The 13,430-nt window shown below is 41.7% G+C and overlaps 1 protein-coding gene across 2 annotated transcripts; it reads left to right on the forward strand.

Moving 5' to 3' along the window:
* The first annotated feature begins 785 nt into the window (after nt 1–785).
* Nucleotides 786–10,143, forward strand: LOC124871247 (arginine and glutamate-rich protein 1). 2 transcript variants are annotated; one of them, XM_047370403.1, is made up of 4 exons: nt 799–1,344; nt 3,376–3,601; nt 6,752–6,835; nt 9,022–10,143. In XM_047370403.1, exons 1-4 carry the CDS (start codon nt 1,013–1,015, stop codon nt 9,184–9,186), a joined length of 807 nt encoding a protein of 268 aa, XP_047226359.1. In that variant the 5' UTR covers nt 799–1,012; the 3' UTR covers nt 9,187–10,143. The 2 variants fall into 2 exon arrangements, with proteins under 2 accessions (XP_047226358.1, XP_047226359.1); XM_047370402.1 differs by lacking the exon at nt 9,022–10,143 and having other exon boundaries at nt 786–1,344; nt 3,376–6,781.
* Nucleotides 10,144–13,430: the final 3,287 nt, after the last annotated feature.

A 13,430-nucleotide genomic window follows, 5' to 3' on the forward strand; every position in this document is an offset into this window, starting at 1 on the left:
CTCCTCTTCCTCTTTTCAACCAAACCAAATGTAGTTATAATTCTCAAATTTTATCAGTCACACATATAAACTAAATTTGACTTTTACAATTTTAAAATCATTGTCCAAACACATTTCCTGTCAAAATTGTGCCCATAGAAGTGGTCTGTGTTTTTATTTACAACAGATTAGATTGTTTTACTGGTGTCAGTAAAAAAAATAATCAGGCAGCTGCAGCCCATCCTATGTGCTGCTGCTAGAGTACTGACCACCACCAAGAAAATGGATCAGATATTTTCAAATATGTTCTTATATGCAATAAGGCCCTGAATGGTTATATATATACACACACACACACACACAACCGGTCCAAAGATTTAGAATGCCTTTCTCATTTAGTGATTTTTCTTATGTTTATGACTAGTACGTAGATTCAGACTAAAGGCATGAAAACAGTGAATGAACACATATGCAATTATGTAGCAAACAAAACATTATGAAAGAACTTTCAATATGTTTTATATTTGGGAATCCTTAAAGTAGCCGCCCTTTGCTGTGATGACTGAAATATTGACCTTCGGCCGTTTCTCAATGAACCTCTGGGAAGTTCTTTCAAGACTCTTTGGAAAACCATTTCAGGTGAACATCTCATGAATCTCATGGAGAGAATAACAAGAGAGCAAAGCAGTGAAAATGTTCACACTTTTTGTTTACGATGTAAGTCAATGTGGTCGCCATCATTTCTGATAATGAGTTCGACTCTGTTCGTGAAACTGACGGGAAATTCCGAAGATTGACGGAAAAGGCCGAGAACCGTGGTGCCTGCTGGGAACAACAAACTCGACGAGCCGCCATCTTGCCTTGTAACGATTTAGGAGGGCGAATTAAGGAGCTGTTTGATTGCGATTTTGAGCGAAATAGAGCTGTTTCAGCTGGATGCATTGATCACTTATTTTAAACAAGTAATTAGAAGAGCAGCTGTTGGATTGGAGTCTGCAGCATTGTCCACATATCCGCCGTAAGACTGGTCAGCATGGGCCGCTCACGGAGTCGCAGCACGTCCCGGTCTAAACATTCAAAAAGCAGCAAGCACAGCAAGAAAAGGAGCCGGTCTCGGTCCCGGTCCAGAGACAGGGAGAGGTCCAAGAAGCGATCCAAGTCCCGAGAGTCTAAGAGGAACCGGCGCAAAGAGTCCCGCTCTCGGTCCAGGTCCACCACAGCCTCGTCCCGCAGAGAGCGAGCTGCGTCTCCCCCGGAGAGGATCGATATCTTCGGCAGGACTCTGAGCAAGAGGACCGCTCTGGATGAGAAGCAGAGGAAGGAAGAGGAGGAGAGAAAAGCAGAGATGGAGAGACAGAGGAAAATGTGTGTATAATTATCAAAATCTGTCTGCAAATGTTGCATAACTGGCAGCTTTATATGTGTGCTAAGCTAACAGCTAGGCAAACTGCATTCATTTTAACGGGCTGAAGCTAACAGGCTAACCTCCAAGGCTAACGGCTGCTCGTGAGCAGTAAATATTAAAACCCATAAATCCTGTTTTTAGGGATGCCTTTTTTAAATAAATTAGTATGATTTGTACAGTTCCTTTAGATATTACTATGGAACTTTGACCAAATATTCTTAGATGAATGCTGTGATGTTTTGGGCCAGAACACAAGAGTTTAACACAAACAAATTCATTTTTGTTTCACAAGAGGAAGATTTTCGTTTTTTGTTTTTTTTTTAATATGAGGATTCTTTGTTTTGCACGTTTTTTTTTTTTTTTTTTTGCGTAAATACTTCAAAATGCCTTAAAAAAGCGCTTATTGATTTTGCAGAACCACATCACATATTTAAAAATCACATGTAAAATGGGGGAACTCTTTAGTTATTGATTGGTTGAATTATCTTTCATGAACAATAATAATACATTTGGAGGGTTAATAAATAATGGTAGTAATGCGAAAGTGGAATTTGGAAAGAAATAAAACTGGTTTGATGCGGCCCAACACCGAGATCAGGGGTTTCCAGCTCCATTCCATGAGGTCCTTCAACATCTTCATGAATCCCTGAGACAAATGACCTCAGCAGGACACCAGTTCTGCAGAGGCCTGGTAATGAGTGATTCATTTGATTCAGGTGTGTTTGACCAGGGATGCATCTAAATGTTGTGGGACACGGACTTTGTAAATGAGATTTTCAAAAGGTTGCCAACATTTTCAAATTCAGTATGTTTTATGAGACAGTTTTAAAGAGAGGAGCGTTGTCGTGCTCACTTTCTGCTGAAAGTCTTACTCTTTCACAGCCTAGATAAACTCCACATATGTATTGAGATGGCTTAGAAAATACAGTCTCCTTTGAGGTTGCTTCCAACATCTCTGACTTCAGTTTTAAGCACTTCACAGGTTCTAAAAACCCGCTCATGTTGAGTCACTTGGTAACAACCTTCACACCAAAACGTCTTGCCAGTGTGACCTGGTAGCGCTTGCTTGTTGTGCTTTCGCTGATCAGAAGATAAATTGGATTTTTGAGTTTCCCACGGGTCTGTGAAGAACTGATTTCTTTAGTACATCGCTAATGATGACAGTCTTTATCACCAGAGATTCCTGTAAATTCAAACATGGTACAGCCAGTTATTGATAGACAAAAGACTGAGAATGTCGGAGTCAAATCGTGTTCACTGGTGGATATAAATATCCTGTAAAATGTTGAGACACCAAAGCCTGCTTCCTGGAACCTTCCAGCACCGATTTCCATGAGATGGTTTGTTGCTCCTGAGATCTTCATCTATTCTCCTTAGTTTTGTCTGGGCTTCTGATTTGGATTTGCTAAGGCACAGCCATTTCATAAGAAAGTAAGCATTGATAAGTCAAGGTTTTACACAGAATCTACATATTTACCCCCAAGTAACACATGTTGTGATGATTATCCTGAATTTACTGCTGGGTATGTTCAGCCAGTCATGGTGTTCTGTTTTCCTGAGTGGCTTATTTTCACAAGGCTCCTTAACCACACATACAGGGAACTACAAAGACATGAGATTTTACAGATAAACGCGGATTCTAGCCTGGATCTGGTTTAGCAGCAGCTTCCCAACTGTTACTGTCCTAAAACATTTCCAACCAACAATCAGGATCACTGCTTTTTGTTCCAGCTTCAGTTTTCATTCAGACTCGTTCATCCTTTCAACTACCATAAACGTTCATTCAGTGCAAGTATGGCTAACATTCTTTAATAACAGGACGGTGTCTCTGATGTGAGCCGGGGGGAGCTATCTGTGAGACTGAGGAAGTTTCCTTCTGCATTTTCTAAAGTCTAGCTTCCAAACATTCATTTAGAAGCATTGAAAGAAGCCAGTTTGGTGTAACCATAAACCAGTTTGCTTTTCCTAACATCTACTTCCCACCTCTCCAGCCGCCAGCAGGAGATTGAGGAGAAGCTGATCGAGGAGGAGACAGCCCGACGAGTGGAGGAGCTAGTGGCCAAGCGGGTAGAGGAGGAGCTGGAGAAGCGAAAGGACGAGATCGAGCGGGAGGTGCTGCGGCGTGTCGAGGAGGCCAAGCGCATCATGGAGCGGCAGCTGCTGGAGGAGCTGGAGCGGCAGCGGCAGGCCGAGTTGGCGGCGCAGAAAGCCAGAGAGGTAACGCTCGGTCGTTTGGAATGCAGTCCCCCCTTTCTTCCCTTGTACTCCCTTGAAACCCTCACCTGCCCTGTCTTCTGCTCTGCGGAGGGACCTTCCTCTGGTTTCAGCGTGCAGCCAAGGCATGCAGCTGTAGCCTTAATTTCCAGCTCATTCGTTTCATTTATGACAATTATATTTGAATTTTACTACTTCTGTCTTCAGACAACACAGGATAAGGGAGGAACGCTTCATCGACGTATTTGTTTCTTAGCAGTTGTATCCTATGACTGCATGCATAGAAATCAGTGTCTGAGTTATTCATACGGAAACAGCTGCAGGTTTAAATCCAAACAACCGCTGCATTCAGCCTCATTAGCCGAAGAAGCCTGATCCTTTGCCAGATAACTCCAGTTTTCCAACTGCAGGGACTAAAGTGGAACGTTTCTTTTAATGGTGACGGATTTCCCACCAGGACTGGGTTGAAAAATGGACAGGACGAAATCATTATCCTTCTGTGTGCAGCAGCAACTGTCCCAAATCCCTCATTGTTATTAATAAAGCTGATTTTCCTGTTTATTAAACCATGAATGAGTCAAACCTGAACCCCGCTCTCACTCGGATGCTGCAGCACTTCAGCCGTTGATACAAAACCAACAGAGAAATATGCATCATTTAGGTTTAGTATTACAGAAACTGCATCATGTCCTCAGATCTTCTTCTCTGCCTTCATCAGGGAAGTTCTGCCACATTTATTTGCTTTTTAAAACCTTCCTGGATTAGTTTTTGCTGTTCGATTTAGAATTTTTTTGTATCGTTGACTCTTTGAAGGGACTTTACTGATATTTATATATTTGTTTATATTCCTACCGCTGCTAAAATAATACAATATATTTATTACTATAGCGATCCATCTTGTTCCTGGTGGTGCTGCGGAAGGATTGATTGTGTCTGGAACCTCCGGTAAGATAGTGATTTGGTTTGGTAGTTAATCAGATGTACTAAGCAGAGATTTTTGCAGTAACTGGTTTCCAGTTTTGCTAAATTTCTTCTTCTTCTTTTTTTTTTTTTTTTCTTGGTCAACCACGCCTACAGATGTCCTTACAAAGCTCCGACATGTCTGAACAAAACCACTTTTTGCACGTGTGCAGTGCAAGAGTTAGCGTAATCTTCAGGAGTTCACAACCACAGATGTTAACCCTGTGTGGGCTTCAGAGCCAGTTTAGAGTCCATTCAACCGGCCTAATAGATCATCGACATGCAAACCATGAAATCCTGACCCATGAATGATGGTATCCTGTTCTATATATTGTGTCCAACCAGTCTTGTGTGGTTGCTGATTGCTGTTACGATGCCGACTGCGGTTCGATATATAGTGTAGCTGTGGTCCAGACGTTTGTGTCCGCGTGTTTAAATCCGTATTTACTCTACCATTATTTCACACAAAGCGTCATAGTTTATAGTGATAAGGTGGATAATCAGATTGTGATACAAAGGCTTAAGATAAAAATCAAGAATAAACACCTGCAAAGTTTTTAACTGGAATCACAACTACAACAAGCTGATATTAGCTGGTCACTAGTCGGGCTATCTGCTCCGGTAGCCAGTCAGCTGTTTGGCCGACATGCTGCTTGTATAACTTGCCAGCTGTAGTAACAGTGAGCGGTACAGGAAGAGTGTAGCCAGCTGACCAGCAGTGTGGAGCACCTTGATCTTGCCAGCTGCCCATGCCTGTTAAACACTAACAGATGTTTGAAAGCTGGAGTTTCATGTCAGATGAAACAGCTTTAGGCTGTTGGTATAAGAGGTCCAGAGCCTTTAGGGAATAAAACGGGACATCAGTGTGTCCCACTTCCCACTCCGTAGACGTCAGGAATAAAATAAAATGAGCGGTCGTTTCCACTACCGTAATAATTCAGTGTAGATGAGAGAGGCCTGTCATTGGCTCAGTGTTTATCGTCGAAACGTACCTCCTTCTTTCTCTCTTCCTCTTCTGTCTCTGCCACTTGGTTCCTCACACGTTCAGAAGTTTGTGAAACCTGACAGGATCTGTCCTGTCCCATAAATGCTGTGTGGAAATGTTCATCACATTTGACTGATTCACAGACGGTTTATTCCAGCAGGTTCTTCTGTCCCTTTAACAGAACCTTCTGTTAGAAGACGGACGGATATCTGATGATGTGGATTTATTTGATGATATGAATTTATTTTTTCTGACTGGTTGTTTCCCACAGTTTGAGCTTTTTCCCCCCCTCACTTGACAGCCAAATGTGTGATGTTTTTTGTACCATAACTTGCTTCTCCCATAGGGCTGCTGCTCAGTGTCATTTTGTTCATGTGTTTTATTTTTTGTTGTTTTTGGAAACACACCTCACCACCTCCCTAACTAGCTCTTGACCTGAGCTGGCCTGCAGCCTTTCAGCTCACCTGTGACTTGTGTCCTGTACTGTAAGTGTGCCGTGGTCGGGTCCGCCTCGAACACACACAGACACACACACATACACACACACACACATGTTGTGCAACTCGACCAAACTTCTACAGAGACAGCAGAAACCCTTAATGAGTGCACACTGCAGGCACAGACTAAGCAAAGCAGATTTGAGTTATAAAGAGGAATCCCTGCCCCTCCCCCCCACGCGACCCCAGGAGCGCCTCTCTGTCTCTGCAGGGGCCGCAGTCCGGACGAGACAGTAAATATTCAGCCGTTTATTGCCGAATGCGTTCATCAGTTGTGTAGGTACACAGGCAAGGAAAATGCGTAGGTATACGTGCATTGGTGAGCCAAAACTCTTCCCTCCTTCTTCTTCTCTCTTGCATTTGATGATGTTAAAAACAGCAACTGTATTTTCCTCTAGACTGTTATGTATCTGTTCTCTGAATGTGACGAGTGTGTTTCAGATTTCTTTGTTTAAACCTTACTGTAACGCAGAGTAGGTGTGAATTAGCCGTTAATTTTTCCAGGAAGAGGTTTGCAGTAGTAGAGGGAGGGGTTCATGTCTCTGCAGTTTCTTTATGTTCGTAGAAAAAAATTCAGGCTGACTGCAAAGAATGCACGAGAGGCTAAAGAGACTTTCTGAGTGAGTGCGTTTGTGACGATGGGAGTGTGTGTGAGAGTGTGTGTTTTGTGGCTTTTTCCTGCGCTAACATGGCACCATGTCACCCATCCAGGAGGAAGAGAAATCCAAGCGGGAGGAGCTGGAAAAAATCCTGGAGGAGAATAACCGCAAGATTGCCGAGGCTCAGGCCAAACTGGTACGTCCCGAACTGTTTCTGCTTTTACTGCCCCAGGTTCTGTTGGGTCGGAAGGATCTGGAGAGAACATGTTGAGACACTTTGAACCACACACTTCAATGGGAGTTTATATGATAGGCGTACAGAAGGAACTGCATGATTTCAGTTCATTAAAATCCACTGTAAGCAACTAGCTAAAAACAATTTCATTTTAGTAAATACATCAGCTCTGTAAAGACCTCGGAGGTTAGTGAACAAACAGCATCATGAAGACGAAGGAGCTCAGCAGACAGGTCAGGGTTCAAAAACAGCATCCCAAGCTTTAAATGTCTCATAGGACTCTGTTCAATCCATCATCTGAACATGGAGAGAGGATGGACCAACTGCAGACCTACGGGACATGGCCATCCAGCTAAACTAGCAGGCCTGAGCAAGGAGAAGCAGTTAGGTGGGCACTCCAAGAATCTGACCTTCATTAAAGAGTGGGAAGAAACCCTGAAGAAGTTCACTTTGCCAAAGGGCATGAGGGTCATGGATCATGATGCTCCAGTCATATGAGACTAAACATTTTGGTTAACAGATGAAGTGGTGTGTGTGTAGAAGATGGATGGAGCGATGTTCAGTCCTGACAGTAAACCTGTTAGAGGCTGCAGAAGACCTGAGACTGGGGTGGAGGATCACCGTTCACTAGGACCGGGACCCTGAGCATACAGCTAGAGCTACACTAGAATGGTGTTGATCAAAGCATGTTCATCTTAGAGTGGTCAAGTCAAAGTCCAGACCTAAGTCCATCAAACCCTCGTTAGCTGGGATATTTTTCAAAGAAGAATGAGTAAAAATGTCAAAAAACTGGTAGATGCCTGAAAAAAGCTGCGGCTGTAACTGTAGTTAAAGATGGTTGTATAAAGTAATGATTCAGAGCGGCGGGACACTAGTGCATGACAGTCTTCAGCTGTTAATTTTCCTTCTGCTTTCTAGGTATGCATTACTGTTTGTTGATCTGTCCTAAAGCCCCATAATGAGTGTGTGGTTGTAACGTGACAACATGTGGAGGAGTTGGGTTTGCATGGTTCTGCATATCTCTGATCCAGTCAGAGATCTGCGCCTGTAACCAAACGGTACCGTTTATATGGAAATATTCTGCTGCTGAATCTAAAGGAATATGGGTTGGATCAGGAGGTTTTAATGACCCGGACCGTCCGGGTCATTAAATGCCTACGTTTTTACTGGCGAACGCTGCTCGTTTTAATTGTGACCAGAGCTGCAGATCCTGATTTCCTCCCTAAGGACTAAAATGCATCGAATTCACTTTTGTTCATTTTGTTTTATCGGATGTACCAAACATTAAAACTAAAACGTTGCTGCATGTTTATTGAATGTGTTGGTTGCTTTAAATCCTGCAGAATAGGAAGATTATCTCCATTTATGCATCATAGTTTACGCTGGATTTTTACTCGACTCTAAAGCAAAGAACAGATTTCCTGATCTGTGAAATAGTTAGACTTTTCAAATTTGGTGCGTTTAATGAAAAATTATCCGATTTTTATTTATTGTTTTCAGCATTTATTCTGAGCTGAATTATGGAATAATTAGAGATTTAAGCTGGTTGTCATGTGACTATAGATATAATGTGTAGGTGATCACTAATGAAGCTAATGTTTCTCTCATGATGTCATCAGAAGCCAAATAAAGCTTAAAGTAGCTGGACCCAGTAGGAACAGAACCTATAAAGACCCAGTTTGGCCCGTGGTTTGATGAATTCTGGATCCAATCAGATCTCCATCAGCAGCAGCTTCACATGTGTTTTTATTAGACATTTAATCATCTACTAAGTGATTGGTTCTGTAGGTTCTGTTGACATGAACAACCAGAAATCCAGTTTGTTCCTGCAGCTGTTAGAACATCTGCAGTGTTTTAACTGCCCTGATTACATCCTCATCGTCTAACTGTACGGCTGAATTTCTTGTGCACTTTGGCACTTCTTGTTTCTGATTTCTGACTAGACGGTAACCAGGTAACCTGCCGCCACACTAACATGGTGAAAATAAAACCCCTGCTGTGGTTCTTCTCTGCAGCTTTGCTTTTATTTGCTTTCTGCAACATGGCTGCTGTAGACTCTGGGTAGTTGGAAGCAGAAACACATGGCAGCAGGATGTTTGTGCCTTTGTCCTCCCCTGACCCTGTCTGTTTCCTCCGCCGTCCCACAGGCTGAAGAACAGTTACGGATCGTGGAGGAACAGAGAAAGATCCACGAGGAGCGCATGAAGCTGGAGCAGGACCGTCAGCGGCAGCAGAAAGAGGAGCAGAAAATCATCCTGGGGAAGGGCAAGTCCAGACCCAAGCTGTCCTTCTCTCTGAAGGCTGCTGAATGAGACTCAGCTGTCCCTCTTCATCCATACGTCACACCCTGCATCCCCCCCGCTCCATGTCGTCCGCTCTGGAATGCTCGCTTCATTTTGGAAGTGCTAAAGGAAAGCTTGAGAACGCAACTCGTGGAACCTCCCGATCCTAAAGAGGAGGATGCTCCTTCATCGCCCCAACAGACAGAATGACTCCTCCAGTTTGTTTTTGTTTTTATTTCACTTTTAGGGACATGGAAGTTTTCATGTAGTTCAGACAGCCTGTCTGGAAGTCTTAATGTGCTGTAAGGCTGATCACCGGTAGTCCTGATAGAGATCTTGGACTCTCACCGGCAGCTCGGGATTGGGCCCGTCCTTCTCCTGCTATCACTCTGATTTTAAACAGTAAAAAGCACAGATATCTTCACATCCGGCTGACAGCTCCGTGTCTTCCACCCCTCCACATCCTGCCAGGAAATTCTCTTCTTTCCATCACGTTGTCCTGATGGGACAGACACACACAGCTTGTGCTGCTGCAGGTGAACCGGGCCTCAACTCCCGACCTGCCGGTGATCGATCCAACAGGAAACGGAGGACAGAAGCCATTTCCTGTATGATGTAACCTTTTTATCCTCCTCAGAGTTTAAACCGTCTTATAAAAGCGATCCATGATTAGAGATCAGAAAATTTGGTGTGTGGAAAATACTTGAGGTTTGTTTTCCTGAAAAAGTCCCGTCTGCATTGTTGTAGTAAATTAACTTGGCGAAGCCGCCTGTTGGTAAGTGAGTCGTAGAGGATACACGAGTTCAGGTAAGACGAGGTCAGAGTGAGTGTGTGAGTGAGTGTGTGAGTGAGTGTGTGTGTGGCTGACTTGACAAATTGACCTCAGGTGGGTATAATAACTTTATTCTGTGGAATCTTAATTCTGTCGTGAGTTTTTCCCCTAACTGTCAAAGGACTGAACAGATCAATAAATCCATTGAATGCCAACAGCGGCTGCAGGTCGTCTTATTATTCCTCCTCAGGTTTAATTCACTAAAACTCCTGCGAGAACATCTGGAACCAGCGCTCCATGAGGATGCTCCTTCAGCTGTTTTAGCTGCTAGCGACCAAACTGAAACAACTACTTCGTTCAACAGCTGATGCAAATAAATCCATTAATGGAATTTCCGAATAAAATGATCCCAGCTTGTGGTTTGGTTCAGCTCAGTTAGATCCCATCTCCGTTGTTCAGACGCTGACAGATCAGAGGATAGAGGACTGACATCCAGACTGGACATAATGAAAATAAAACATCTGTAAAAAGCTTTATGTATTCCAGTTGAACTGAAACTAGAACTTTCCAGCATTAAAAGTTCTCAGCTGGGTTTTAAACCGACTGAGATCCAAGCTGGCCCTGTTATTGTTTCTTGAAGTTCCTGAAGCTCCAAGGATGGATCCATAACGATCCTATAGCCTGATTTAACGGCACCAGAACTCTCCATCTATGAAGGAAAAAATGTCCAACCTCAAATAGTTTTGTCAGTTTTAAATGTTTTCTTTTTTTCTCAGAATTAAATGAATGAATGAACGCTCCTCAGAAACAGTTTATCTGGATTTGTCAGTCGCTCCTTGTCGACGTCATTAAATTCACTTTTATGATGTCGGGTAATTATTTAAATTACTTGGCAGCTGCAGGTTGGGATTTCTTCATATGCTGATGTGACTTCAGGATGAATGAGTCCAGCAGGAAAGATGACAACACCCGGTGGAAACTGTTTCTTAACCTTTACGGAACATTCTGTATTTAATAAATATACATAATAAAAGTTCAACTGTTAAAGAATCATTTTTTTCTACCTGGAACTGTTTTTTTTTTATCTGATCTGGAATCATTTGACTTGAACACTGATCAAATATTTTTACTCTTTTGATTACATTTGAAAAAAGTCCAATATTTGCATGTTTACAAGATAATCTGCTCTGATTGGACAGTTCAACAAGTAAGTTTGCACTTTATATCTGTTTGAGATGGAAAACGGGAAAAATTCACACAATTTCCAAATTAACAGAACTTTAAAAAAGAAAATAGAAATTCGGATATTTTTTCTCTTACAAACTATTTACTTCTGGTCATGTGAAAATATTTCTGTGACAAAGGAAATGACTTGACGGACACAGAAAAATAAATTGAAATTAATAAAATCCGTGCAACAGCTTTCTTTTAATTTAGATCAGATTGTAACAGATCTTTCCGAGCTGTTATTAGAATATACCTGAAATTTAGGATTTAACTCATTTCAAGATTTTACCCACAATCACTTTTACAAAGTGAGTCAACTTTATTAAAATAAAAGTAATCTGATATTCACGCTAAATTTGCTTTTAAAGTGCAGTCAGTTGCAAGTCTGTATCATCCTCATGTGATCTGAATCATCGATTGAGCAAAAAGCAGCGAGTTTTCCTAAATGATCTGGGAAAGAACCGGACCGGGTCGGCTCCTATCCGGGACCACCGCTAAACAGATCAAAGTTAAAGGTTGTTGCTTACTTGTAACAGTAAAGTTTGCAGATAAGACGTTTCAGAAAACTCAGACAAGCGTTTCCTGTCAGTGACAGCTTTGGGTGTCTAATTTCTCTAAACCACCTTCCAATTGAATGAATGTAACATATGCTGCAATCAACATCCAATCAGCGGCGGGGGGCCCCGAGCCGTGGCCCCTCGTTGCAACAGGATGCATGGGTCTCCTTATCAAGCTGCTGTTACATGGAGGTGATGATCGGCTCGACCAACAGCCGCAATCCACAGCAGAGCTCCGGGAAGCCAAAGCTGATGAAATTAGGTCGCAGAAAAGTGTCAGCAGTGACACGTTTCAATCCACAGCTGACAGAAGCGTGGTGAGACGGAAAGTCCATTTAATTAGAGGCTGATCGTGAAGAGAGAAGGTGTGACGACCTTAAAATAATGTTTTCACAGAAAACTACACTATAAAACGGAATTTTGGTTGTATTAACTATAGGTCTATAATAGTTCAAATGTAATGTAGCATATTAGAATATAACCATTACTGATTGTTGCTTTTAAAAACTGCACCACGATAGTTTGGCTGGAATTTAACTGAAAATGTTGATTCAGTCAGCTGTTATTCTCCATCATCAGAGAACATTATAGGGTTTGATTTGTTGTTTTATGAATTAATAAATGAACTTAGTTAAAGCTGTTGTAAAACTTGTTGAGTCTGTGTCCAGCTTTTAGTTTACCAACACATCTAAAGTCAAATCTTCTAACAAGCCACAGGAGTCCTTCAGCTGTGGTTCTCAACTTATTATAATAATAATATCTTATTATTATTTTCAAATATTTCCTGCCTTAACCCCAAACCAGTTCTTACAGATGGATCTCATTAAATTAGGAAATCAGTGACAGGTTAACATATTCCAGTGATTAAAGTCAAATAACACTTATATTAAACAGATTCATTCCACATACAGGTAATATTTCAAGCAATAATTTCTGATAGTTTTGATGATTACGGCTTAAACAGCTAATGGAAACCCAACATGCAGAAATGATCCCTTGGTCGTTAAGCAGTTATTGGTACTTTTAGGCGTCCGAAAACAGTAAAAAAACAAACTGGACTTCAGTTCTTGTAGCTGAAGATGTTTTGCTCTTCATCCAAAGGGATTTCTCAGTACAACTAGGGAGGGAGAACCTCCCGGATTTTAAGCTTTTTACGATCTTCTTTAGTGTTGTATTGAGAAAGCCCTTCAGATGACGAGCTACAAGAACTGAAGTCCAGTTGTTTGTTTTTTGACTTTTTTTTGAGTTGGTCATGTTCTGGATGACTGAGAGTCTTCACCAGCATACGTTTAGGGCTGTGATCAGGTACCAAGCCCTGCTGGAAAATGAAATGAAATTCAATTCAAAAATACTTTAGCATTTTACTGACAATTTCTGCTATAAAGTACTGATTAAAATTTGAACCAAACATAATGCATCCTAAATATTAAACCGATTTTATTAGCATGTCTGACAATTTGTTTAATACAAAGAAAAGTATTGAATGATGAAAAAACACTTTTTATGAGATGAAAACCTGATTTCCTAACAGAAAAAACGAAAACTTGTGAGAAGTTTGAAGTTCTTAATGTGGATTTTTGCAGCTTTTACATCTCAAAGTGACTGGATCGTTTAATTTGGGGCCAAGTTGCCATCCTTTTATCACCGAACAGACAATCTGATAACCATTTTTCTTCTGCAAAAAACAAACTTCTTCCTGCCTGGATTTAAAAGTACAT

The sequence above is a fragment of the Girardinichthys multiradiatus genome, chromosome 7 (assembly GCF_021462225.1).
Source record: "Girardinichthys multiradiatus isolate DD_20200921_A chromosome 7, DD_fGirMul_XY1, whole genome shotgun sequence".
Classification (NCBI taxonomy): domain Eukaryota; kingdom Metazoa; phylum Chordata; class Actinopteri; order Cyprinodontiformes; family Goodeidae; genus Girardinichthys; species Girardinichthys multiradiatus.